At 42.6% G+C, this 27,699-nt stretch overlaps 1 protein-coding gene and 1 pseudogene across 3 annotated transcripts; one reads left to right on the top strand and one right to left on the bottom strand.

Annotated features, from left to right (window-relative positions):
• Positions 1–27,665, bottom strand: LOC308518896 (uncharacterized protein). 2 transcript variants are annotated; one of them, XM_081090689.1, is made up of 4 exons: positions 27,519–27,665; positions 5,300–5,426; positions 4,816–4,885; positions 1–3,977 (listed from the first exon to the last, which is right to left on the bottom strand). In XM_081090689.1, exons 1-4 carry the CDS (start codon positions 27,519–27,521, stop codon positions 1,391–1,393), a joined length of 2,787 nt encoding a protein of 928 aa, XP_080946815.1. In that variant the 5' UTR covers positions 27,522–27,665; the 3' UTR covers positions 1–1,390. The 2 variants fall into 2 exon arrangements, with proteins under 2 accessions (XP_080946815.1, XP_080946816.1); XM_081090690.1 differs by lacking the exon at positions 27,519–27,665 and having other exon boundaries at positions 5,304–5,399.
• LOC308520468 (large ribosomal subunit protein uL6-like) lies at positions 19,748–20,343 on the top strand (annotated as a pseudogene). The gene has a single exon. The product of its transcript is annotated as a large ribosomal subunit protein uL6-like (transcript).
• Positions 27,666–27,699: the final 34 nt, after the last annotated feature.

Below are 27,699 nucleotides of genomic sequence, written 5' to 3'. Positions count from 1 at the left end.
GAAAAAGGTAAAGATACAAATTATGAACAACAAATATGCATCTGTCAACAAGTGAATCTAAGAATCAAGTGAATAAATAATCTGATGAACAGAATGAACTGGTGATCATAATAGAATCAGGGACATAGAAAGGGAATGGACTAACGATTCTTGGGGGGGGGGGGAAAGGGGTGTGGGAGATGTGGGAAGAGACTGGACAAAAATCATGCACCTGTGGATGAGGACAGTGGGTGAGGAGTGAGGGCGGAGGGTGGGGTGGGAACTGGGAGGAGGGGAGTTATGGGGGGGAAAAAGGAGGAACAAATGTAATAATCTGAACAATAAAGATTTAATTAAAAAAAATAAAAAATAAAAGTACATTTACAGAAAAAAAAAAACACGAAAAAAAAAAGAAAAAAGGCAAAGCCGATGTGTTAGGGACCCCACCCCACCCTGTAACTCCTCCTGCAACCCTGCACTCTGAGCCAGGCCCCTTCATGAAGCTTATTTCCATCATGTCTTCTTTTATGTCTTGAAAGATGTGTGACACAACATAAGGTTTTCCCACAATGCTTTCATTGATAATGTTTTCCCCTAGTATGTGTTCTTCCTTCAATGCTTTCTAAGAGACTTGGAGAAACTGAAAACTTGACCACATTCATTACATTCATAGAGCTTTTCTGCACTGTGTGCTTAAATGGCTGGGGATGTGCAGGAGGCATCGAACTGATTTGTTTCTTTCATATCAATATTGCTCTCTGTCTTACTCTCTGACTTCCACTGTCTCAATGGAAAAATATCCTCTGGTGAGGATGAAAAAAAAAAAAAAAAAGAACCAGGATGGTCAAAGGCTTTTCTACAATCTTTACACAATAGGGCTTATTTTCAGTGTGAGTTCTTTCATTCTTTATAATTTCTCTCCACTATTATTAGTGTTTTTGTGATTTTGAAGGGAACTGGGATGAATAAATGGTTTTCCACATGCATAACATTCATAGAGTTTTTCCTTAGTATGAGTTCTTTTATGATGTTGGCGGGAATGTGGAGAAGAGAAAGTTTTACCACAATGGTTACATTCATAGGGTTTTTCCCAAGTATGAATTTTTTCATGATTTCTAAGCAAAGAGGGATAAAAGAAAGTTTTACCACATTCCTTACATTCATGAGACATCTTTCCATGATGAATTAGTTTATGTTCACTAAGGCATTTGGCAGAAAGGGCTTCCTCACATTGCTTTCAGTCGTAGAGTTTCTCCCCAGTATGTATATTTTTATGATCTCTAAGAGATGCAGGAAACTAAAAGCCTGACATACATGGTTGTTTTTTTTTTCCAGTACGTGTTCTATCATTTTATGGGAGGGAAGCTGGATAAGATACACTTTTACTATAATGCTTACGTTCATAGGGTTTTCATCCAGTATGAATTGTTTCATGTCTTCTAAGTAAAGAGGGAAAAGGAAAGGTTTTCCCACATTCCTTACATTCATGAGACTTCTTTTCTTTATGACTTCTTTTATGACTTCCAAGAGAGCAGGGAGAAATGAAGGCTTTCCCACATTCCTTACATTGATAGGGCTTTTCCCCAGTATGGATTCTTTCATGATATTGAATGGAAGTTGAAGAAGACAAAACTTTACCACATAGCTTACATTCATAGGATTTTACAACAGTATGAGTTCTATCATGACGTTGAAGAGAAGATTTATAATTGAAACCTTTACCACACTGCTTACATTCATAGCATTTTATGCCAGTATGAGTTCGTCCATGACTTTGGAGGGCAGACAGATAATAGAAAGCTTTGCCACAATGCTTACATTCATAGGGTTTTTCCCCAGTATGAATTCTTAAATGATATCTAAGTTTACAGGGATGATGGAATGTTTTACCACATGCCTTACATTCATGAGGCTTCCTTCCATCATGAATTCTTTGATGACATCGAAGAGAACTGAGGTAACTGAAGTCTTTCCCACATTGCTTACATGCATAGGGTTTTTCCTTATTATGAGTCATTTCATGATTTCGGAGGGAAGATGGATAATGGAAAGCTTTACCACATTGCTTACACTCGTAACGTTTTACACCAGTATGAATACTTTCATGAATTTGGAAGTAATATTGATAATAGAATGTTTTACCACATTCCTTACATTCAAGAGGCTTCTTTCCATCATGAATTTTTTTATGCTTTCCAAGAGAGCTGGGGAAAATGAAGGCTTTCCCACATTCCTTACATTGATAGGGTTTTTCCCCACTATGCATTCTTTTGTGATGTTTAAGGGAAGTTGAATAAGAGAAAACTTTACCACAAACCTTACATTTATAGGGTTTTTCCCCAGTATGAGATCTTTCATGATCTTGGAGAGAAGATTGGTAATAGAAACCTTTTCCACAGTGCTTACATTCATACCGATTTTCCCGAGTATGAGTTCTTTCATGACGTTGGAGGGCAGATAGAAAATAGAAAGCTTTGCCACAATGCTTACATTCATAGGGTTCTTCCTCAGAATGAGTTCTTTCATGATTTCTAAGGGAAGAGGGATGATAGGGTTTTTTACCCGTATGCATTCTTTTATGATATAGAAGAGCAGCTGAATAAGAGAAAAGTTTACCACAAACCTTACATTCATAGGTTTTCATTCCAGTATGAGTATTTTCACGATTTCTAAGGGAATAGTGATGATGGAATGTTTTGCCACATTCCTTACATTCATGAGGCTTCTTTTCATCATGACTTATTTTATGGTTTGCAAGAGACCTGCTGGAACTGAAGGCTTTCCCACATTGCTTACATTCATAGCATTTTTTCTCAGAATGAGTTCTTTTATGATCTTGGAGGGAAGTTGAATAAGACAAAACTTTACCACATAGCTGACGTTCATTTGATTTTTCCCCAGTATGAGTTCTTTCATGATCTTGCAGGTAAGAGTGATAATAGAAACCTTTACCACAATGCTTACATTCATAGCATTTTTCCCAAGTATGAGTTCTTTCATGATTTCTAAGGGAATAGGGATGATGCAATGTTTTACCACATTCCTTACATTCATGAGGCTTCTTTCCATCATGACATCGTTTATGTTTTCCAAGACAACTGCTATAATGGAAGGCTTTCTCACATTGCTTACATTTATAGGGTTTCTTCTCAGTATGCATTCTTTCATGATTTCGAAGAGAAGTGGAAAATACGAAAGCTTTCCCACATTGCTTACATTCATAGGGCTTTTCCCCAGTATGCATTCTTTGGTGAATTATAAGGGAATAGCGATGACAGAATGTTTTACCACATTCCTTACATTCATGAGGCTTCTTTCTGGCATCACTTCTATTATGTTCTCCAAGAGACCTGAGCTGATGGAAGACGTTCCCACATTCATAAGGTTTCTCACCGGTGTGGGTTCTTTCTCGATTTCTAAGGGAAGTGTAACTTAAAGCTTTTCCAGATTCCTTACATTGATATGGCTTTTCTGCAATGTGTGTTCTATCATTTTCTCCAGAGTACTTGGGAGAACTGAAAGCTTTGCCACGTTGCTTACTTTGATAAGGTTTCTCTCCACTATGAGTATTTTTGTGAAGTTCAAAGTAAGTGAGACGATTAAAGCCTTTCCCATATTGCTCACACTCATATGGTTTCCCAGCAATATACGTTCTTTTATAATTTCTAAGGGAAGTTGAATAGTGGAAAGTTTTCCCACTGGGGCTGCCTTCATGGCTCTGAATATGTTGGTGAGGCTTGAAAACTTTCTCACATTCCTTATATTTATAAGGTATTTCTTTGTATTCCTGACACAGGAACAGTTTGGGTCCAATGTGAGAGCTCAAGTGGTTATTCAAGGATAAGTAACGTATGAAGATTTGCCTACACAATCTGGATTTAGGTTGTTTTATTTCAGTAGGAGTTTCCTTCTTTTCATTATTATTTGGAATCTGGCTGAAGTTTTCTCTGCATTGACTACCATCCTTCCTTGTACAGAGTCTCTCTACAATACGATTGCTGTAAAAATCAGAAGCATATTATTAATACTCTGTTAACAATTTAATATTTATTAATAGCATGACAAGGACATTTTTACCATTTTCAAAGAAAGGGTGGGGTTTCTGAACATTCCATTTTTGAAAGTGGATATCTTAAAACTTCTGATATAGGCTGGATCATAGATATTATGAAAACACTTATATTCATTAATGGTACTTCTGTATATTGTTTCCAAGTGTAATTATTTCTTATATACTAAACATTGAGGTCATATTTCAAAAAAAAATACATTTTGATGAGATTATTCTAAAAATCAATACATTTAAAACTGGGCTGATACAATTGGATTATCTGTTTTTGCTTTTCTGGACTTGGGTCATAGGGCTCAGTGGTTCAGGATAGACCCACACACCAGGGGCTAACTGGTTCAATTCCCTAAAAGGGAACATGGCCAGATTGCAGACTTATTAAACCCAGTACAGGGCATGCAGGAGGCAGTCTCCTGATTTTTTTATCTCTCATTCTCAACACAACATATCAAAATCAATAATAGCATATTTTTGCACCACCAGCGAGTCTCACTGAACCTCTGAACCAGGTGGTCATAGTTCAATTTCTGGTCAGGGCACAATCCCAGGTTCCAGTCATGATTACAAATGTGGTGCATGCAGGAGGCAGCCATCAATAATTCTCTCTCATCATTGTTTCTTTCTCTTTCTCCCTCTTCCTACCTCTCTGAAGTAAATTTAAAAAAAAATAAACATACAAATGAATAAAATAAATATATAAAAAATATATTAAAAAGCACACACACACAAAGATGCTCTTAATGCTTTCTCATGTCAATGAAACTCACCTAAGATTCATCCCATGCTTCTTATACTGATCTTCATTGTCATGGTCATCACATTGTTCTAAAATACATGCTAGAAAAAGCATTATAAACTATTAAAGAATATAAAAAATGGTTAGATTTTAAGTACACAATGAGTTGTGATCATTCCTGGTTTAATTACCAGTATACTCCCTTTCCATATTTCAGTTTTTGAAACAGCATTGATGAGCAAGCAATACTCGTTTTCTAATTGCTTAAGTAACAAGTGGTTGCAGGCCAGAGTTGCTCTGTGGTTGACTGTCAACCTATGAACCAGTATAAACAAGGAGGTCAAAGGTCAATTTCCAGTAGGACCGGTTTGCAGGCTAGATCCCCAGTGTGAGGCAAGCACGAGGTACCAAATCAGTGATTTTCTCTCATCATTGATTTTTCTCCCATTCTCTCCCTCACCTTCCTCTCTAAAATCAATAAAAATATATATTAAAAAATAATTTGTGATACCTACCTACTGATGCCAGGTTCCAGAAGGTTTCCAGCATCACATCTGTGTACAGTTTCTTCTGGGTGGGATCAAGGAAAGCCCACTCCTCCATGGTGAACTCCACATTAACATCCTCAAAGGCCACTGAGTCCTAAAACATCCCACATGTGCATATAGGAGAATGGATGAGATAGACAACCCTGGGGACCCATACATAATTCATAGGAAGTGCACATAGGACACATGATCCCCAACATTCAGTCTATGACTTGATTGTGAGAACATTATTAATTTGCCATATTCACTTCCTCAAGAGAGGAATTTATTGATATGATTTTATGGTGATCACTTCAACTCTTCTTTGCTCTCTAATGTCAGGGTAAAGAACACCTTGAACAACTTCTATATTAATAAGTTAAAATACTTCTGTTTTAAGCCCATCAATTCCTTGTGAGAAAATGCATCTCTATTATAACCACCATTTGATGCAGCAGTCCATGAAACATATGGTAATGTCTGCATAAAGTTTTAATGACTTTGAATACAATAAAGGCCTCATAGCTTTTTCTTCTATTCTCATCACCAAACAGGAGAGGCCAGGCAATGTGTGAAAATTCAAATTAGAACAAAGTGTACTTGGCCATATTTCCTGAAGTACTCCAAATTATCAGAAATAGTCAGATACACCTGAATGAATGAAAATATTCTTATGAAGGAGTATGAATGATCATTTGCTTTTATAATATTTGTTAGTAACTCAGTTCAACCTTCTTTTGCCTCTCTCATTTCATGGAGATAGTAAGTTAGAGTTAGAGCTCAGGCATGAGCAAGACAGGGCAACTTAGCCCTCTACAAAAGTCCTCTACTCATGAGCCTCAGGGTTACTTCATACTGATTTTTAGGACACATAGACACGTATATTGAAATGATAATATCACACTAAAAAGAAGTCTTTCCAGCAGGATTGTGATACTATAACCAGGGCCTGGACCTTGAGGAACAATTTAAGACTTGGTATGTCCAAGGGCATTTAGTGATAGCTGCAATATTTTCATGTTGAAATTAATTTCACCAGAAACTAATATAAAATGAAATTAAACATTAACTGTAATTGGAATGTAAACTATAAATGGAAGCATATATGGTATTTATGGAGGAAAAATTAATATAATTAAAATGTCCATACTACCCAAAGCAATCTATAGCTTCAATGCAATTCCTATCAAGATACCCAAGATAAATCTCACATAACTAGAATAATCAAAAATTTTACATAGACCACAAAACACTCTGAATAGCAACAGCAATCATGAAAAATAAGAACAAATGTGGATGAATCACACTACCTAATATCCAACTGTACTACAAGACTATAGCAATCAAAACAGCATGGTCCTGGTATATAAACAGCATATAAATCAGTGGAATGGAACAGAAAACCTAGATATTAAACCCATGCCTTTATGGTCACGGAACTGTTGACAAATGAAGCAAGAATACACAATAAAGTAAAGATAGTATCCTGTATTATAAAAGGACAATATGGAAATTGTCCCCAGGAGTTTGAGCAACTGGGAGTTCCACTGCTTGCTATAATTTGCGCTGACCACCAGGGGGCAGCACGAAACATGGTGGGCTTCAGCAATGTGTAGAGGGTGGCAGTGGAGGCAGTGCTGGCCCCGATGGGCCCTGATGAGAGCAGGACTGCTATGGGTTGGTGCAGTAGGTGAGCAGATGGCACTAGGCCAAGGTGGATGAGAGTGGATGCCCCCAAAACCCCGCCTGTTACCGCACAGATGGGGAAAGGCCATTAAGGTGGGGGGCAATGCCGGCGAGCGAGTGGCACCAGGCCAATGCAGGTGGGAGCAGTGCCCCTGATGGCCCTGCTGGTTGCACCACCGATGGCAACAATATATAATAGTGTTTAAACAGCTGTGAAAAGCAAATAGTGCCTTGGTTACAAGGAAACAATTAAAGGGCCTTTTGCAGACTATTATAACTTACTAGAAGCCTGGTGCACAAAATTCGTACACGGGGAGGTGGGGGGTGGTCCCCTTAGCCCAGCCTGTACCCTCTCCAATCCGGGCCCCCTCAGAGGATGTCTGACTGCCAGTAAACCAGCAGACAGACATCCCTCTCACAATCCAGGACCACTGGGTGCTAACTGCTCACCTGCCTACCTGCCTGATCGCCCCCAACTGCCCCCCCCTGCTGGCCTGGTTTTCCATCACTGCCCCCCCGCCCCGCTAGCATGTTCGCCCCTAACTGCCCCCTCCCGCCAGCATATTTGCCTCATACTGCCCCCCCTGCCGGCCTGGTCACTCCCAACTGTCTCTCCTGCCATCCTGGTTGTCCCCAGCTGCTGCCCCCCACACTGTCCTAGTCAACACCTACTGCCCCTCATGCCAGCCTGGCAGCCCCTCACTGCCCCCAACACCCCCCCTTGCCTCCCCCCCCCCCCCGCCCTGCTGGCCTGGTCATCATACTTATTTTGTTAAGGCAAAACAAATATAACTAAAATGAAGGGTATATGCTCTAGCTGGTTTGGCTCAGTGGATAGAGCATCAGCCTGTGGACTGAAGGGTCCCAGGTTCGATTCCAGTCAAGGGCACGTGCCCAGGTTGCAGGCTCGATCCCCACAAGGGGGTGTGCAGGAGGCGGCCTATCAATGATTCTCTCTCATCATTGATGTTTCTTTTTCTTTTTTTCTTTTTTTTTTTTTAAATATATTTTATTGATTTTCTACAGAGAGGAAGGGAGAGAGACAGTCAGAAACATCGATGAGAGAGAAACATCGACCAGCCGCCTCCCGCACATCTCCCACCGGGGATGTGCCCGCAACCCAGGCACACGCCCCTGACCGGAACCAAACCTGGGACCCCTCAGTCCGCAGGCCGACACTCTATCCACTGAGCCAAACCGGTTTTGGCTCATCATTGATGTTTCTATCTCTCTCTCCATCTCCCTTTCTCTCTGAAATCAATAAAAAATATATAAATAATAAATAAATAAATAAAATGAAGGGTATATGATAAAACTTTATCAGGGCTAATTATATATGCCTAAAGAGTTCCCCAAAGTCTCTGGTAACTTAAAACTTTCGAGTTTGCTGGCTTAAATAGTAAAAATTATTAAATATCTAGGTATTTTGAAATAACAGGATACTGAAATGTTAATCTGAATTTGCGTCATATGGAGAATCTAGAGCAGTGGTTCTCAACCTGTGGGTCGCGACCCCTTTGGCAGTCGAACGACCCTTTTACAGGGGTCGCCTAAGACCATCTGCATATCAGATATTTACATTATGATTCATAACAGTAGCAACATTACAGTTATGAAGTAGCAATGAAAATAATTTTATGGTTGGGTCACAACATGAGGAACTGTATTTAAAGGGCCAGAAGGTTGAGAACCACTGATCTGGAGAATAGATTTGAATCTGTTAATGAATAAGTCTTGTATTTTATTTGAAGCAGCTTTTAAAATGTAATGTATTGCCCATCTGAGGAACGTTACTTACATGCTACCTAAAAATTAAGATTATTAAGGGTTAAGAATTCTAATTGGAAAGAAATATGGCATTGGTGTAATGGAAGGCATGAGGCATGAAGATGCAGTTTGAAGGAAAAAGAAAGTGGAATCTAAAGCTGGTTACTTCTGAGTTATCAGGTGTCTGAAGAAAGATTTGAGAAAGTGGTAGAAAGTTTGTGGAAGTTACGGGATTTTGTGATGAGAAATGTTAAAAAGAAACTGTAGAAATGACACAGGACAGTAAGCCAGGACAAGGGGAATGGGAAAATGAAGATGGTTAAACAGCAATTTGGAGCCATCTAGTAAAACCCATCTTCCCTAAACCAAGGACACTTAAGAGTAAATGATTTGGCCGAAACCAGTTTGGCTCAGTGGATAGAGCGTCGGCCTGCAGACTGAAGGGTCCCAGGTTCGATTCCGGTCAAGGGCATGTACCTGGGTTGCAGGCACATCCCCAGTTGGAGATGTGCAAGAGGCAGCTGATCGATGTTTCTCTCTCATTGATGTTTTTAACTCTTTACCTCTCTCCCTTCCTTTCTGTAAAAAATCAATAAACTATATTTAAAAAAAAAAGAAAGAGTAAATGATTTGCATTTTGCCTCCCTAACCAGAGGGTATAACCAGATGGTAAATGCCTTCTATCAATGGACTCAGGGAGACAGACAGCAGAAATACAATTAGTGTCATTTGCTGACCACACCCAAGAACAAATGAAGTTAGAGAATAAACCTTATTTTGGATAATCCTTTTCTAGTCTGTTAAAAGGAAAAGGATCTTTCCTGTTTTTGTACCCAGGAAGCAAGAGTTCTATAAATTATTAAAATGGCTTTATTAATCAGGAAGTTCTTTTAAAGCCATCTTTTCATCATGGGAACTGAAGTTCACTAGCCTGTTTGTGCTTAATACACTTTGATATATGAACTTCTGGAAAAATAAATTTGACAATCCTTCCAGGGTTTGAATTTTAAGAAACTTTCTCTTGACATAGAATTGGCTTTAGATCGCTCCAATAGTCTCTGAAATGCATCAAGTATTTGTTTCCTCTCCCATAAAGGAAAATTTTCTGCTTAAAGCACATGGGAAACTTTGTCAAATAATAACTATATTTTGCTTTCATCTATAGCTCTGTTATTCAGGAATATTGTGTTTTGCAGATAGGACAATATTCCATGTCATTTGCAAGTACTGCTGATTCTTTTTGTTTTTTAGATATAAGGAAGCATTTCTAAAGCAATTTTGTAAATTATATATTTCTCTCCCTACCTGTCCCTCCAGTAATTGGCAATCTATACTAATAAAAGACAAAGATGCTAATAGACCGTACCTTTGCTATGCCCACCAGCCATTCAGAGCAACTATATGCAAATTAACCCAACCAAGATTGCGGCAGGCAGCCACGGAGCTGGAGCAAGCAGAAGGCTTGGTTGCCCGGGCGATGGAGGAAGCCAAGCTTCCCGCCTGCCCTGAGCTGGTTGTGGCCTCCGCTCATGGCAACAAAGTTTCAATTATAGAAGACAAATAAATCCCAGATACCTGCTTCCAGCCAGCCTCCACTGGGAGCTTGGGTGGCTGGGAGTTGTGGCCAGCTAACAAACAGCCAACAGCCCCTCACCCAGGCTGGCCACACACTCATAGGGTGATGGTCCCCACTGAGGGGCTTAGTCAGCCTGAAAACGGCCCTCAGCTCCTCACCCAGACAGGCCAGGCACCCCAGTAGGACCCTGCACCCTGAAGAGGCTGTGGCCAGCCTGCAAATGGCCCTCAGCCCCTCACCCAGGATGGCCAGGCACCCCAGTGGGGACCCCCACTCTGAAGGGGCTGTGGCCAGCCTGCAAACAGCCATCAGGCCCTCAGCCAGGCTGGCCAGGCACCCCAGCAGGGACCGCCCCCCTGAAGGGGCTGTGGCCAGCCTGCAAAGAGCCATCATATCCTCACCCAGGCTGGCCACACCCTCATGGGGTGAGGGTCCCCACTGGGGCGCTTAGCCAGCCTGAAAACAGCCATCAGCCCCTCACCCAGACTGGCCAGGCACCCCAGTAGGACCCTGCACCCTGAAGAGGCTGTGGCCAGCCTGCAAACAGCCTTCAGCCCCTCACCCAGGATGGCCAGGCACCCCAGCAGGGACCCCCAACCTGAAGGGGCTGTGACCAGCCTGCAAAGAGCCATCAGCCACTCACCCAGGCTGGCCACACCCTCATGGGGTGAGGGTCCCAGCTGAGGGGCTTAGCCATCAGCCACTCACCCAGGCAGGCCAGGCACTTTTATATAATAAAAGGGTACTATGCAAATTGATCCTAACAGCAGAATGGCTGGGAATGACTGGTCGCTATGACACACACTGACCACCAGGGGGCAGATACTAAATGCAGAAGCTGCCCCCTGGTGGTCAATGCACTCCCACAGGGAGAGCTCTGCTCAGCCACAAGTCAGGCTGACAGCTGCCAGTACAGCGGTGGTGGTGGGAGCCTCTCCCGCCTCCTCAGCAGTGCTAAGGATGGCCAACTGCAGCTTAGGCCTGCTCCCCAATGGCAAGTGGACATCCCCCAAGGGCTCCCGGGATTCCAGAGGGATGTCTGATTGCCAACTTAGGCCCAATACCCCATGTGCCTTGGTTGCGGGCACATCCCCAGTGGGGGGTGTGCAGCGGGCCTAAGCCAACAGGTGGTCATCCCCCAAGGGGTCCCAGACTGCGAGAGGGCACAGGCTGGGCTGAGGGACCCCCCCCCCCCCCGAGTGCACAAATTTTTGTGCACTGGGTCTCTAGTTTTTAATAAGTAGCAATAAAGTTCTTTGCATGAATTCAATAGGACCTGTTTTCAATTGTAGCTATATTAACCAAGAAAAACTGATAATGGGCCTGCTTATAGCAGCCTTGGCTTCACTGCCTTTTGCAGACCTTTGTCCATCCAGCATTCCACGGGAATCCCTTACAATCCACAAGGGCAGGCCTCCACTGAATGTGCGCATGGTACCCTGAAGGGTATGCTAGTAAAAAAAGGGGGGGATACTGGACTGAAGGACCCTGCTACACTACTATCTAAAGCATTCTTTATTCTTAATTTTTTGAATCTGAATGGTCATTTTCAATCCTCTATAGAACAGCACTTGACCTAAACCCCATCTCAGAAATCACAAGTCTTGTGGCGAGATAGGACACTAATAACTAGACGAGACCCAATGAATTATTAACATGGAGGAGAGGATATGTGTGTGCTTCTAGCTCCACAGGGCCATTGTGGATTTCAGCTCGCCAGATTAAACCCTGCCATGGCATGGCATGGGACCAATCCTCTTCCCGAAATGAAGAATTTGGGCCTGGGAACTCCACAGCACCGAATGATGCTCCTTCCCCAGACCTAGATGGCCCCCGAATATCCTGGGGAATGATGATGAAGCTGACGGCCAATGATTAGCAATTATTGGAATGTACTCACACTTTACACATTCCAGATAACTAACCATTCCTCTTTTTGTTTTTCTCATAGCCTGTAAAATCAGAACTAGAACAGTAAATGCATTTCACAGACTCCAATATTCCAAAGCAGAAAGTTCATCGCCTCTCTCTGTCTTCTACCAATACATTCAGCAAAACAAAAAGGGGAAGATGTTGGGAAGCACCGGAGACTTGGTTGGAAAGTTTGTAAGGACATTCTGGAAAAAGGGAAGTGTGTGGATGGCTGCTTGCCCTGTTTATCAAAATTCTGACCTAGTGCCCTGACCGGTTTGGCTCAGGGGATAGAGCGTCGGCCTGCGGACTGAAGGGTCCCGGGTTCGATTCCGGTCAAGGGCATGTGCCTTGGTTGTGGGCACATCCCCAGTGGGGTGTGTGCAGGAGGCGGCTGATTGATGTTTCTCTCTCATCGATGTTTCTAACTCTCTATCCCTCTCCCTTCCTCTCTGTGAAAAATCAATAAAATATATTTTAAAAAAAAATTCTGACCTAGGGGTGTGCCAAAGGCAGTGCCCCTAATTATTCCTTGACCTTTCCAAACAATTCTGTGCATGTGCAGAGACCGGGTGTTTACTGGAATCCTTATACTTAATCTTTGGGGGTCCTTGCTTAAAGGATATTACAAACACAAGCGTCGTCCCAAAATTACATCTCTTACTGAATGTACCTGAAAGATAAACTTTATCTTAAACTGCTGTTACAATAACAGCCTAATGTGGCAGGCAATCAAGGCTCCCTGGGTTCCTTTAGCCAGGTAGTACCTTAGGCCTCTCTTTCACAGCAAACTTTGTGCCAGAGTAATCCATTCATCTATCGCTCAGAATCTGTAGGTCAACCAGGCAATGACCCAGCCATTTCACTTCTGGGAATATACCCAAAAAAAACTCAAAACACTAAAGCAAAAGAAAATATGCACTCCTGCCCATCAATAGGTGAGTGGATAAAAAAGCCATGGTACAACTCAATTGAATTTTACTCAGCCATAAAAATGAAGGAAAACTTACCCTCCATGACAGCATGAATGGACTTGGAGTGCATTATAATTAGTGAAGAAAAGCAGTAAGAAAAACATAAATATCACATGATATCATTTATATTTACAATGTAAAGAAGAGAAATTAATGAAGTATACAGAGACTCATATAAATAGAGAACAGACTGACAGCTGTCAGATGGGAGGGGATGAGAAAAGGGGGAGGGAGTAAACAACACAAACAAAATCTTAGACTCAGAAAACAGCACGGGGTTCCAGAGGGAAAGGGGGGTGTGAGGAAGTGGAAGAGGGTCAAGGGGAGGATTAAATGGTGATGGAAGGGGACTTTGGGTGGGGAACACACAATACAATATACACATGATGTGTTATGGAATTATACACTTGAAACTTCTATAATTTTATTAGCCAATGTCATCTCAATAGGTTTTTTTTTAAAATCTTCAATTTGTAGACATAAAACTTACAAAGTGATTTTCTCCAAAAACTTGATGCTACTCTAGGGGCTCTTCTCCCAACTGGTCAAATTTCTGACCTCACCTTTGAGTTCCAGAAGCAGCAGGACAGTCTATCTCAGGCATAGGACATGCCCAACAGCATATTTCCCTTAATGCTGCTCCCAGAGAGACATCATACCCACTGATGTCTATGTGTAGGGGACAGAGAAAAGGTTTCCACTCACCACTTGTGATGCCTGAAAACCAATGATCTACTCAGTAGAGCAATGACAAAATAGGAAAACCTCTCTTGTCTTAGGTCCAGGGAGAGGAAGGAGTAAGACAAGCTGCCTGCTTGAGCCCTGCTTATTTTTTCTACAGAGCAGGGGTTGGGAACCTTATTTCTGCCAAGGGCCATGTGGATAGTTATAACGTCATTCATGGGCCACACAATATCATCAACTTAAAAATCAGCCTGCTCTATTTGGTCACACATTTATTTAAGTGGCAGAGCCAGAGCAAATGATTCCAGAACCACTTTCAAGAGGACCCAATACCATACTCTGCCTGCCAGGTGGCTAGAAATGCATGAAAGCTCCCACTGCGGTACAAACAAATGAGGCACAACAGGCTCAGCAGTGCCACATGGGGAAGCACAGCTCCCAGCACCATCCGCCTGGCACCCAGAGCCACAGGTCAGCAAGGCTGAGAAACAGAAGACAGACCCACACGGCTGGTAATGTTGGGATGTGCTGTTCCTGGCAGCAACTTCAAGCGTCATGTTCACCTGCAGAGGCGTGGATGAGAGTGATGCTGGTGTGTCACAGCCCTCACACCCACACCAGGAGAGCAGGACAAGCCTTAGGACTCACACAGAGGTCTCAGGAGGGCCGGGCTGGCCTCTCAAGTAGCTGAGACCTGGCTTCAGACCCAGAAATGGAGCCTGGTGTGGTCATGTGGGCCTCGAAGATGGGTCCTGGGCAAGCGTTCTGCACAGGCAGGGATTCTGTGGTTTGAATCATCTGCCTGCTGTACAGGAGACACCACCCAGGCTTTCTTATCAGCTTGTTCAAGTGGGAGGCAATAGGGACAAGAGCAGACTGAGGATCAAGCTGTAGCAGGCAACCATCAAAAAATGCATAGTTTGGCCCTAGATGGTTTGGCTCAATGGATAGATCTTCGGCCTGGGACTGAAAGGTCCCGGGATTGATTCCGGTCAAGAGCACATGCCTGGGTTGGGGGCTTGATCCCCAGTAGTGGGCATGCAGGAGGGAGCCAATCACTGATTCTCTCTCATCGCTGATTTTTTTTTTCCTCTCTCTCTGCCTCTCCTTTCTTCTCTGAAATCAATAAAAAAATATTGTTTTTAAAAAATGCATAGTTTGGGGAAACCACATGACTTACTGGTTGAGCGTCCACCTATTAACCAGGAGGTCACAGTTCCATCCCTGGTCTGGCCACATGCCCAGGTTACAGGCTTGATCCCTAGTGAGGGGATGTGCAGGAGGCAGCTGATGGATTATTCTTCTCATTATTCATGGCTCTATCGCTCTCTCCCTCTCTCTTCCTCTCTGACATCAATAAAGATATATATATATATATATATATATATATATATATATATATATTTAAATGAATAGTCCGAATGCTAATTACAAGGTAAGAAAAACCCTGCAGATTTTGTACTCTGCTGAGGAGTCAGCTGCCTGTGCCTGAGTGTGGGAAGACTCTACAGTGACTGACTTGTGTGCCTCCGGGGAAGGGGTCATTTCCCAAAGATTCCTGTGAACCTGACTGGTGCCTTCTCCTCAAGAGAGACGCTCTAGTCCCACCTCTGGACTCCCAGCAGCACGCCCCTCCTGTTGGCTCCACCATGCTGAGGGTTGGGCAGAATCCAGAACAGCCTGAGTTGGGTGCTCAAGGCTGAGTGCCACTCCACCCACCTTCCCCCAAGCCTGACGGGCACCTCCCCCTCAAGGGAGACCCCAATCCCCACCTGCCTCACACTTAGTGGGCCTGCCCTGCAGAGATCAGGATCCTGGAGAACCTGGCACAAACTGAGTTGTGTGGCTCTAGGTCTGGGGTCACTTTTTCTTTCCAGGCATGACTTGTACAGAGTCCTCCCTTCACAAGACCAAATTTTGGTCTGTTTGCATCTGATAAACTCTGCTGGCCTCATCCTGAGGACTTCCTGAGGCCCTGCCCCACCACAAAAGTGTGGAGCATCCAGCCGTAGTGGCTAGTTTTGGTATAAGTTGGACATTTGCTAAGAAATGATCAAAACTGTATTGGGGGTGGGGGTGGGATCGGGGGGCCTGGAGAAACAGTGCTGCAGGGATCAGCATATGTGGATAGTGAGCCTTAAATTGGACCTTTCTATTTTACAGATTTATTTAAAATAAATGCGGAGATTTACATACTCTTTTTTAAAAATATATTTTTATTATTTCAGAGAGGAAGCAATAGGGAGAAATAGAAACATCCATGATGAGAGAGAATCATGGATTGGCTCCCTCCTGCAAGTTCCCTACTGGGGATCGAGCCTACAACCCAGTCATGTGTCCTTGACCGGAATAGATCCTGGGACCCTGTAGTTCACAGGCAGAAGCTCTTTCCACTGAGCCAAACAGTATGGAGTTTCCTCAAAATCAACAAACGGAACTCCCATTTAACCCAGTGATCCCAAGAAATCAGAAACACCAATCAGAAAGAATATATGCACCCCTATGTTCACAGCAAAATTTACAATAGCTAAGAGTTGGAAACAGACTAAGTGCCCATCAGTAGGTAAGTGGATTAAAAACCTGTGGTACATCTACACAATGGAATACTACACTATGGTAAAAAAGAACTGTTACCATTTGCATCAGAATGAAATGGACCTGGAAAGCATGATGCCAAGTGAAGTAAGCCAGTAGGAGAAAAATAAATAAAATATCACATGACCTCACTCATTTGTGGAATATAGTGAACAACATACTAGTAAACTGATGAACAAAAATAGATGCATGACCTACAAGCATTGAACAGACTATCAAACCTCAGAGAGATGGCAGGGGAGCGGGGGATAAGACATCAACCAAAGGACTTGTATGCATGCAAATAAGCATAACCAATGGACACAGACAGGACGGGGTGAGTGCATGTGCTGGGCGTAGGAGCATCTGAGGAGAGGTCAATGGAGGAAAAAGAAGGTATATGTAATACTTTAAATCATAAAGAATTTAAATTTTAAAAAATTGCTAAAGGGACTGCTGTAAATAAGAACAAGAAACAGAGAGAGAAGCCTATGCATACAGAATTAAAATGGCAATAAATAACTACATACCAATAATAACCCTAAATGGATATGGATTAAATGCTCCAATCAAAAGGCATAAGGTAGCTGAATGGATACAAAAACATGACCCAACTGTATGCTGTCTACAAGAGCCCCATCTCAGAACAAAAGACACACACAAGATGAGAGTGAAGGGATGGAATCCATTTTTCCATGCAAATGGAAAACAAAAAAAATGCTAGAGTTGCAACACTCATATCTAACAAAATAGACTTTATAATGAAAGCCATCACAAGAGACAACAAAGGTCACTACACAATATTAAAGGGATCGCTCCAACAAGGGGACACAACCCTGCTAAACATATATGCACTCAATATAGGAGTGCCTAAACACATAAAAAAAAACTTCTAGAGGACTTTAACAGAGAGATCAACAACAATATAGTCATAGTAAGGGAATTCAACACCCCGCTGACTTCACTGGATAGATCTTCCAGAAAGAAACTTAAGGAGACAATGACTCTAAGTGACACACTGGATCAGATGGATTTAATCAACATTTATAGAATATTTCACACCAAAGCAGAATATACATTCTTCTCAAGTGCACATGGATTATACACAAAGATAGACCACATTAGGACACAAAACAAGTCTCTACAAGGCCAAAAAGACTGAAATCATATCAAGCATCTTCTCAGATCACAGTGGAATGAAATTAAAAATCAGCTACAGTAAAAAAACACAAAAACATTCAAACACATAAAGGCTAAATAGCATATTATTACACAATGAATGAGTTACCAACGAAATATAAATAGAAATCAAAAGCTTCATGGAAAAAAATAAAAATGAACACACAATGACTCAAAATCTCTGGGACACAGCAAAAGCAGACCTGAGAAGGAAGTTCATAACACTACAGGGATACCTCAAAAAACAAGAAAATCAACAATAAACTATTGAACCCTACCACTTAAAGAATTAGGAACAGAACAAGAAGAAAAGCCCAGGTAGAAGAAAGGAAGGAAATAATAAAGATTAGAGCATAAACAGATAACATAGAGACTAAAAACAAAAAAAAATTGAATGAAACCAAGAGCTGGTTCTTTGAAACAATAAACAAAATTGATAAGCTAGCCTGACTTGAAAGGACCCAAATAAAACCAGAAACAAAAGTAGAGAAGTAACCACCGACACCACAGAAATACAAAGGATTATAAGATAATACTATGAACAACTATATGCCAACAAGCTGGACAATGTGGATGAAATGGACAAATTCCTAGAAAAATACAATCTCCTAAAACTGAATCAGAAGGAATCAAAAAACCTAAATAGGTCAATAACAACTGATGAAATAGAAGCAGTAATCAAAAAACTCCCAGCAAACAAAAGCCCAGGTCTGGACGGCTTCACAGGGGAGTTTCACCAAACATTCAAAGAAGAACTAATACCTTTATTCTTCAAACTATTTCAGAAAATCCAAGAGGAAGCAACACTTAACACTTCCAAACTCTTTTTATGGCGTCAGCATTATCCTAATTCCAAAACCAGATAAAGACACTACAAAGAAAGAGAATTACGGGACAATACTACTGATGAACATAGATGCTAAAATCCTCCACAAAATATTAGCAAATCGCATCCAACAATATCTTAAAAAGATCATACACCATAATAAGTGGGATTTATTCCAGGCTGGCACAATATTTGCAAATCAATCAACGTGATACATCACATAAACAAATTGAAAGATGAAAATCACATGATCATATCAATAGAGAGAGTAAAAGCATTTGACAAGAGTCAACACCCATTTTTGATAAAAACTCTCAGCAAAGTTGGAATAGAGAGAGCATATCTCAACATGATAAAAGCCATATATAACTAACCTACAGCCAACATCATACTCAATGGGGATAAACTAAAAGCATTTCCCCTATTAACTGGAACAAGACAGGTATGTCTGCTTTCATCACTCTTATTCAACACTAGAGCCCGGTGCAAGACATTCTGGCACTTGGGTTGCAGGAGGTGGGGGGGGGGGGGGGTCCCTCAGCCTGGCCTGCGCCCTCTTGCAGTCTGAGATCCCTCGGGGGATGTCCGACTGATGGCTTAGGACCAATCCCTGTGGAGAGGAGCCTAAGTCAGCAGGCCAACATCCCCCAAGGGGTCCTCAGCACTGCCCCAGAGGCAGGAGAGCCTCCCACTACAGCCAGCTGTGAGCCCGGCTTCTGGCTGAGCAGTGCTCCCCCTGTGAGAGTACACTGACCACCAGGGGGCAGCTCCTGCATTGATTGTCTGCCCCCTGGTGATCAGTGCACGTCATAGCAACTGGGCATTCCACCATTTAGTCGATGTGCATATTAGTCTTTTATTATATAGGATACTGCTGGAAGTCCTAGTCACAGCGTACAGAGAAGAAGAAATAAAAGGCATCCAAATTAGAAAGAAGGAAGTAAGACTCTCATTATTCACAGATGACATGATATTGTACACCAGGGGTCCTCAAACTTTTTAAACTGGGGGCCAGTTCACTGTCCCTCAGACCCTTGGAGGGCCCGACTATAGTTTAAAAAAAAACTATGAACAAATTCCTATGCACACTGCACATATCTTATTTTGAAGGAAAAAAACAAAACGGGAACAAATACAATATTTGTATTTGCATGTGGCCTGCGGGCCGTAGTTTGAAGATCCCTGTTGTACACAGTAAAACCTAAAGACCCCACCAAAAAACTACTAGATTTAATAGTGAATTTGGCGCTTTTTTTGCCGCATTTACTGCGAGGATGAAGACCGTTCTCTGCAATCAGACTGTAGACATCCCAGAAAATGTGGACATCACTCTGAAGGAATGCACAATTATTGTGAAGGGTCCTAGAGGCACCCTGGGGAGGGACTTCAACCACATCAATGTAGAGCTCAGTCTCCTTGGAAAGAAAAAGAATAGGCTCCGGGTTGACAAGTGGTGGGGAAATAGAAAGGGATTGGCCACAGTTCGCAGTATCTGCAGTCATTGTACACAACATGATCAAGGGTGTTACACTGGGCTTCTGTTACAAGATGAGATCTGTGTACGCTTCCTTCTCCATCAACATTGTTATTCAGGAGAATGGTTCTCTTGTAGAAATTAGAAATTTCTTGGGCGAAAAATACATCCTCAGAGTTCAGATGAGGTCAGGTGTTGCTTGTTCAGTATCTCTAGCCCAGAAAGATGAGTTGATTCTTGAAGGAAATGACATTGAACTTGTATCAAATTCAGCTGCTTTGATTCAGAAAGCCACAACAGTTAAAAACAAGGATATCAGAAAATTTTTGGATGGTATCTATATTTCTGAAAAAAGGAACAGTTCAGCGGGCTGATGAATAAGATCTAAGTTATCCAGCTATAGAAACACCGAGATGCCGAATGATTTGTCACACTTCTTTGTGAAACTAAAAAGATGTACAATAAAAGCCTTGTATTGATTTGGGGGGGGGGGGATGAATTTGGCATTGTAGCAGGATACAAAATCAACACCCAAAAATCAATGGCTTGTTTATACACCAATAATAAATTCTCAGAGAAACTAAACAAACAATCCCATTTACTTTGGCAACAAAAAAAATTAAGATACTTAGGAATAAACTTAAACAAGGTGGCAAAAGACCTGTACTTGGAAAACTACAGGATATTGAAAACAGAGCTAGAAGAAGATATAAACAAGTGGAAGAATATACTCTGTTCATGGATTGGTAGAATCAACATCATTAAAATGTCCATACTATCCAAGGCAATCTACAGAGTCAATGAAATCCCATTAAAATACCAATGTCATATTTCACAGAGATAGAACAAATACTCCAGAAATATAAATGGAATAAAAAAAGACCCCGAATAGCTGCAGCAATTTTGAGAAAGAAAAACAAAGTTAGAGGAATCACAACACCAGATTTCAAGTTATACTACAAAGCCACCAAAATGAAAACAACCTGGTACTGGCACAAGAACGGGCATACAGATCAATGGAACAGAACAGAGAATCCAGAAATTGAACCAATCCATTATGCTCCATTAATATATGACCAAGGAGGCCAGAGCATACAATGGAGTCAAGAGAGTCTCTTCAATAAATGGTGTTGGGAAAATTGGGCAGATACATGCAAAAAAATGAAACAAGACCACCAACTTACACCATACACAAGAATAAACTCAAAATGGATAAAAGACTTAAATTAAATGTAAGTCATGAAACCATAAAAATCCTAGAAGAAACCACGATAGGCAGCCAAATCTGAGACATCTCTCTTAGCAATATGTTTATAGACACATCTCCTAAGGCAAAGGAAACGAAGGAGAAAATAAGCAAATGGGACTACATCAAAATATACATCTTCTGCACTGCAACAGAAACCATCAATAAAACAGAGAGCCCACTGTATGGGAAAAAATATTTAGCAATGGTACATCTTATAAAGGGTTAATATTGAAAATATATAAGGAACTAATACAACTTAACCAAAGGAAGGCAAACAATCGAATTAAAAAATGGGCAACTTCTCCAAAGAGGACATACAGATAGCCAAGAGACATGAAAAATGCTCAGTCACTAATCATCCCAGAGATGCAAATCAACAGGACAATGAGGTATTGACCATAGCACTGTCACAAAGATGGCGGAGCCCACAGTGGAGACTGGGTTTCCATAATACAAGATGGATGCACCCACAGCGGAGGCCAAGTTCCTGAATCGAGCCTTAATGAGCAATTAGCAGGGACCTCACACCTTGTCAGAATGGCTACCATCAACACATCAACAAATGACAACTGCTGGTGAGGATGTGGAGAAAAGAGAACCCTAGTATACTGCTGGTGGGAATGCAGACTGAGTGCAAACATTATGGAAACCAGCATGGAGTTTCCTAAAAAATTAAATATGATCTGCCATTTGACCCAGTGATCCCACTTCTAGAATATACCCTAAGAAAACCTGAAACACCAATCAGAAACAATGTACGCAACCCTATGTTCATAACAGCACAATTTACAATAGCTAAGATCTGCAAACAGCCCAAGTGCCCATCAGTAGATGAGTGGATATGAAAGCTGTGGTACGTTTATACCACAGAATACTATGCAGCAATAAAAAAGAAGAATCTCTTACCCTTTGAGACAGCATGGAGGGACCTGGCGAGTATCATGCTAAGGAAAATAAGTCAGTCAGAGAAAGACAAGTATCACATGATCTCAGTCATATGTGGAATCTAAGTAACAAAAAATAAACTAATGATAGGAGTGGATCCAGAGACATTTAAGCATGGAAGAGAGTGCAGAATCTTGGAGGGAAGGGGTTGGAGGGTGGGTGGGTGGGAGCTAATCAACCAAAGGCCTTGAATGCATATATGCATAACCCAGGGAGACAGACAATAGGGTCCTGAAGACCTGGGGTGGAGGGTGGGGCGGGGAGCAGGAGGACGCGAGAAGGCTGGAGGGGGGCTAATGGGGGGAGACAGGTGACATACATAATACTTTCAACAATAAAGAATTATTTTTTAAAAAAAGGAAATACACGCTCTAGCCAGTTTGGCTCAGTGGATAGAATATCAGCATGCAGACAAAGGGTCCCAGGTTTTATTCCGGCCAAGGGCATTATCTTGGTTGCAGGCTCCTCCCTGGCCCAGGCTCTGGATCAGACTCCTGCAGGAGACAACCAACTAATGTGTTTCTCTCTCACATCATTGTTTCTCTCTGTCTTTGCCTCTCTCTTCCACTCTCCCTAAAAAATTAATGGGAAAATATCCTCAAGTGAGGAATCATAAACAAAAAACAACAACAGAAAGGAAGCACAAATTGGTAGATACAAAATAGTGAGGGGTATGTAAAGTACAGCATAGAAAATATCCTATCTAATAAAGAGGGAATATGCAAATTGACCATAGCACTGTCACAAAGATGGCAGAGCCCACAGTGGAGACTGGGTTTCCATAACACAAGATGGATACACCCACAGTGGAGGCCAAGTTCCTGTATCGAGCCTTAATGAGCAATTAGCAGGGACCTGAGTCTATGCCCCCCACCCAGCAGGGCTTGACAGGGGACCTCAAGGCATGACCCTGCCCCAGTGCTGGGCAGGGGACCTCAGGCCACGCCCACCGTCCCGGGGGGACCTTAGGCTGCGCTCCCGCTGCCCAGCAGGGCTTGATGGGGGACCCGAGGCTGCGCGCCCCACCTGGTGGGGCTTGACAAGGGTGGGGCCGGCCAGGTCTGGATCTCGCCCAGTGAGGCCGGCCGGGTCTGGGTCTTGTACGATTTTGCGGCTCCATGGGTGGGCAGGGACTTGACTCTGGGTCCTGCAGCACACCCCAGACTCTGACAGGAGGAAGATTTTCACATACATTTTACTAATTTTCTTTCATCTCTGACACTTTTATTATAGAGAAAGGGCAAATAGCAATATTAAAATACTTCTTCTAATTAATCCCCTTTTAATGTGCACGAATTTCGTGCACTGGGCCCCTAGTAGTCAATAATATTCTATTAGCCATGTGTGGTATCTGATAGGTATTAGAACTTTGTAAGTTTATACATGTCTAATCACTATGTTGACACCTGAAATTAATATATAGTGTCAACTTATTGAAAAAAAAAATTAAGCCCTAGCCAGTTTGGCTCAGTGAATAGAGTGTCAGCCTATGGACTGAAGGGTCCCCAGATCAATTCCAGTCTGCAAGCAACCTTCCAAGCAGGGCCCTTGTTAAGGCACATGCAGGAGGCAACCAATCGATGTGTTCCTCTCACAGCGATATTTCTGTCTTTCCCTTTCTCTTCCACTCTCTCCAAAAATCAATGGAAAAACATCCTCAGGTGAGAATTAAAACAAACAAAAAAAAAACATTTTAAAGAAAATGGTGTATACACACACATAGAGGAATACTATTGTATTACTCAGCCATTAGAAAAAGAAATCCTGCCACTTGTAATAACACATTCATGGACCTTGAGGGCAGGATGCTTTGTGAAATAAGTTAGAAAAAGAGAAATACCATGTGTTCTCACTTATCTGTGGAACCTTTAAAAAAGCAAGTCCAGCCGGAACCGGTTTGGCTCAGTGGATAGAGCGTCGGCCTGTGGACTGAAAGGTCACAGGTTCGATTCCGGTCAAGGGCATGTACCTGGGTTGCAGGCACATCCCCAGTAGGAGATGTGCAGGAGGCAGCTGATCGATGTTTCTCTCTCATCGATGTTTCTAACTCTCTATCTCTCTCCCTTCCTCTCTGTAAAAAATCAATAAAATATATTTTTTAAAAAAGCAAGTCCATAGATACAGCGCACAGACTGATGGTTGCTAGAGGTTGCGGGAGTGGTGTATCGGGGTGAGGTGGGGGTCAAATGGATGACTGGTATCAAAAGGTACAAACTTCCAGTTATAAAATAAGTTATGGAAATGCAAGTTACAGCAAGGTGACTGCAGTTAGTAATACTACATTTCATATTTGAAAGTTGCTATGAGTAAATCTTAAAAGTTCTCTTTACAATAAAAAAAATATTCTTGTTAGAAATCCCAGCAGCGGCCGTGGGAAGATGGCTGCTGGGCTGCAGTGGCACTCCTCTTCGTATGCAAAGCTGCGGGAGGCTGACTTTTGTGATGGCGGATCCTCTTTTAGGACTTCCATGGAGTGGAACACACAGGGGTCACAAGTAACGTTGTTTTGGAAACTCCCTTCCTTGTTGGCATTGAAGGTTTACTCCAAGGCAGCACTTACAGCCTTTTATTCTGTAGTTCCTGTGGGTTTCCCATTGGTTTCCATCTCTATTCTACCCATGTTGCCCTGGCTACATTGAAAGGTCACGTCTGCCTTTCCAGGGACAAAATGGAATGCTATCTCTTAAAAACAAAAGCCGTAGTAAACGCATCTGAGATGGACATTCACAACATGCCTCTACCAGAAAAGATGGCAGAGCTAAAAGAGAAGATAATATTAGCGCATAATCACTGAAGTTCACTGATGAAGATGCTGAAGGAAGTGACTCCTGACCAGTCCAATGCAAAAAACTGATCTAGAACCAGAGCTTTGGTATCAGGGTCAGGCCTTACTGCCATCTTCAAAGACAGGTGCTGTCCATCATTTCTTGAGAAAGATCAACTTCAAGAATGGACAGGAAATGTGGTTTATTATGTTTACATCTAGGTTGATTTTCCAAATAATTTGTGAAGCAGCTTATAGAAGATGAGAAATTAAGGAGCTCTCTGGCCATGATTCATATCTACTTGACTTTTGAAATTATTTTAGCTCTCTGATCAGTTTCATAGTCATTTCTGAAAACACCGTTAACTGCATATTTCGGGATTAAGGGGCAATGTGCCATGAATGAGCTTAAGAAATATATGGTAATAAAGTTGTACTTAATGTTAACTACTGCGATTCCTACATGGAGCAGTTATATGAATAGTTGTAACCAAGAATTAACATTTCAGTTAAGCAATAAAGGTTTCATATTCTGCATTTTCTCAAAAAAAAGAAAAAATATTCTGTAAGTATGTATGATGACAGATGCTAACAAGACTTATTGTGATGATCACTTCACAATACACACACATATCAAATCATTATGATGTACACCTTAAACAAATATAATGCTGTATGTCAAATGTAACTTAATGAAAAATAAAATCCCTTCTATAAAAAAAGATTGCAGTGGATTTGAAAAACTGCAGTCACCTAGTGATGTCACACCCATCACAATATCACAGGGAAATGCATTACTCAGATGTTTATAATGATGCAGGTATAATCAAGCTTCCTATGCGGCCAGTCCTATGAAAGTCCAGCACATACAGTTACGGTCACTACATAGAATACTTGATGATGAAAAACTGGTTTATGCATTTGCTATACTAGCCTATCTTTGTGTGCTTTCTACTTAGTGACAGAAAACTTTGCCGTGAAACAGTATGCTGTTTTATGCAGGCAGGCAGCAGCCTCACCGTCTTGTGTTGACTATATCTTTAGATTCCATCATTGCCTCCTGGGCTTGATTGAATCTGTTTTTTTGTAAATTTCCTAGCCTAAGTGTACAGTGTGATAAAGTCTATAGTGGTGCCCTAGCTGGTTTGGCTCAGTGGATAGAGCATCCAACTGAGGACTGAAAGGTCCTAGGTGTGATACCTGTCCATGGAACATGCCAGGGTTGGAGGCTCGATCCCCACTAGGGGCCATGCAGGAAGCAGCCAATCAATGATTCTCCCTCATCACTGATGTTTCTATCTCTCTCTCCCTTTCCCTCTCCCTCCCTGAAAGCAATAAAAATATATTTTTAAAAATAAATAAAGTCTACAGTCGTGTACAGTAACATTCTCTGCCTTCATATTCACTCACCAATCACTGACTCCTGCAGAGCAGTCTCCAGTCCAGGAGTCCATTCAGGGTCAGTGCCCCACACGAATGTACCATTTTCTATCTTGCACACCACATTTTTACTGCACCGTTTCATAAATGCTTCCTACCATTGCATCACAACTGACAACAGTATTCAGTACAGTAGCATGTTGTACAGGTTTGTTGCCTAGAACCCACAGCCTACACCATATGGCCTAGGTGTGTAGCAGGCTACACCATGCAGCTTAGTGTAAGAGAACTGAAAACAACAAACCTGCCTCCAGATGTCCTCCCCAGGCTCAGGGTGCAGGACTGTAGGTAACTGCAGCTTCACCTCTCCCAGGAGTAAAGTTTTAGCCCAGTCACTCTGCAACTTGCTGTTCCACACTAATCTGTCTAAAGACTCCTGCTGTTCCTTCCCCTAAGGAAGGGTGACCCTGCCTGAAGCAATCCCCGCTTTTCTTTCACTAATAACCTCTCAAAGCCACTTCCTTTCTGCCTGTTGTAAACGCCTTCCATTGTGAACTGCTGCTCTGAGATTATATTTACTGGATGGGATGCAGCCCTATTCGGGAATGGGGAACCAAGCCAATTAGACCTTCCAATTTTATTCAGGTGAATTTTGTTTTTTAACAGTTTGAAAAGCACCACAAAACAAATAGCTGATAAAGACGCTGTGACTCAGAGAAGGGAAGTTGGTGTTTAGGATTCAGGGGAGAGACTGGAAATGCAGGCATGTGCTGCAGAGCTAGGCCTGGGGGACAGGGGGTGGACTTGAGAGCCTGCTCCACAAACATCAAAAATCAGGAGAAAACGGGGTCCTTCTGGGGAGAAAGGAGGGACCGGGGACCCCACAGACCACAGCTCCTCCCGTGCACGAACCGCGGGGACCGAGTCACCATTGTCCCCATGACCCTCCCCGTGGTCCCCGCACCGACTGCGGAGCCGCGGGGATGAGGGTGCAGAGCTGCCCAGACGCGCTCCGCAGCCCAAGGCCCTGCCGCGGGGACACACTGGACGCCCGGGTGCCGGCTGGGCCCCGCCCTGCGAGCCCGAGGGGCCTGCAGTTTCAGCGGAGCCCCCGGCGCCTCGGTCCGCAGGCTCCGGACCTGACCGTGGAGAGACGGTCCCGCCACGGCGGCTCCACCCGCGCCTCCTCCCCGTCCCCGCGCCCGGCCGCACACTCACCATTTCTGGTTCCTGGGCCTCCCGAGTCCGCCTGCAGCTCCCAACGCCTTACAGATCGCAGATGAGGCCAGAACAAGGAAGATGCGATCCCACTGCAGCTGAAGCAAAGGAACAACAGGGAGGAAGCTGAACATAGGCCCGCCCCCCGCCGCGTCCCCACCTCTCCTCATAGGACGGACAC

Source organism: Myotis nattereri, assembly GCF_964212035.1.
Source record: "Myotis nattereri genome assembly, chromosome: 5".
NCBI lineage: Eukaryota > Metazoa > Chordata > Mammalia > Chiroptera > Vespertilionidae > Myotis > Myotis nattereri.
The sequence above is the reverse complement of the archived record's forward strand: the minus strand, read 5'-3'. Positions and strand labels throughout refer to the sequence as shown.

Excerpts from the sequence above, each read along its gene's own strand:
- LOC308518896 (XM_081090689.1), bottom strand. Across the intron at positions 4,886-5,299 it reads CTGGAACCTGGCATCAGTAG|CATGTATTTTAGAACAATGT; the intron begins GTAGGTATCACA and ends TGCTTTTTCTAG. Across the intron at positions 3,978-4,815 it reads AAGCATGGGATGAATCTTAG|CAATCGTATTGTAGAGAGAC; the intron begins GTGAGTTTCATT and ends TGATTTTTACAG.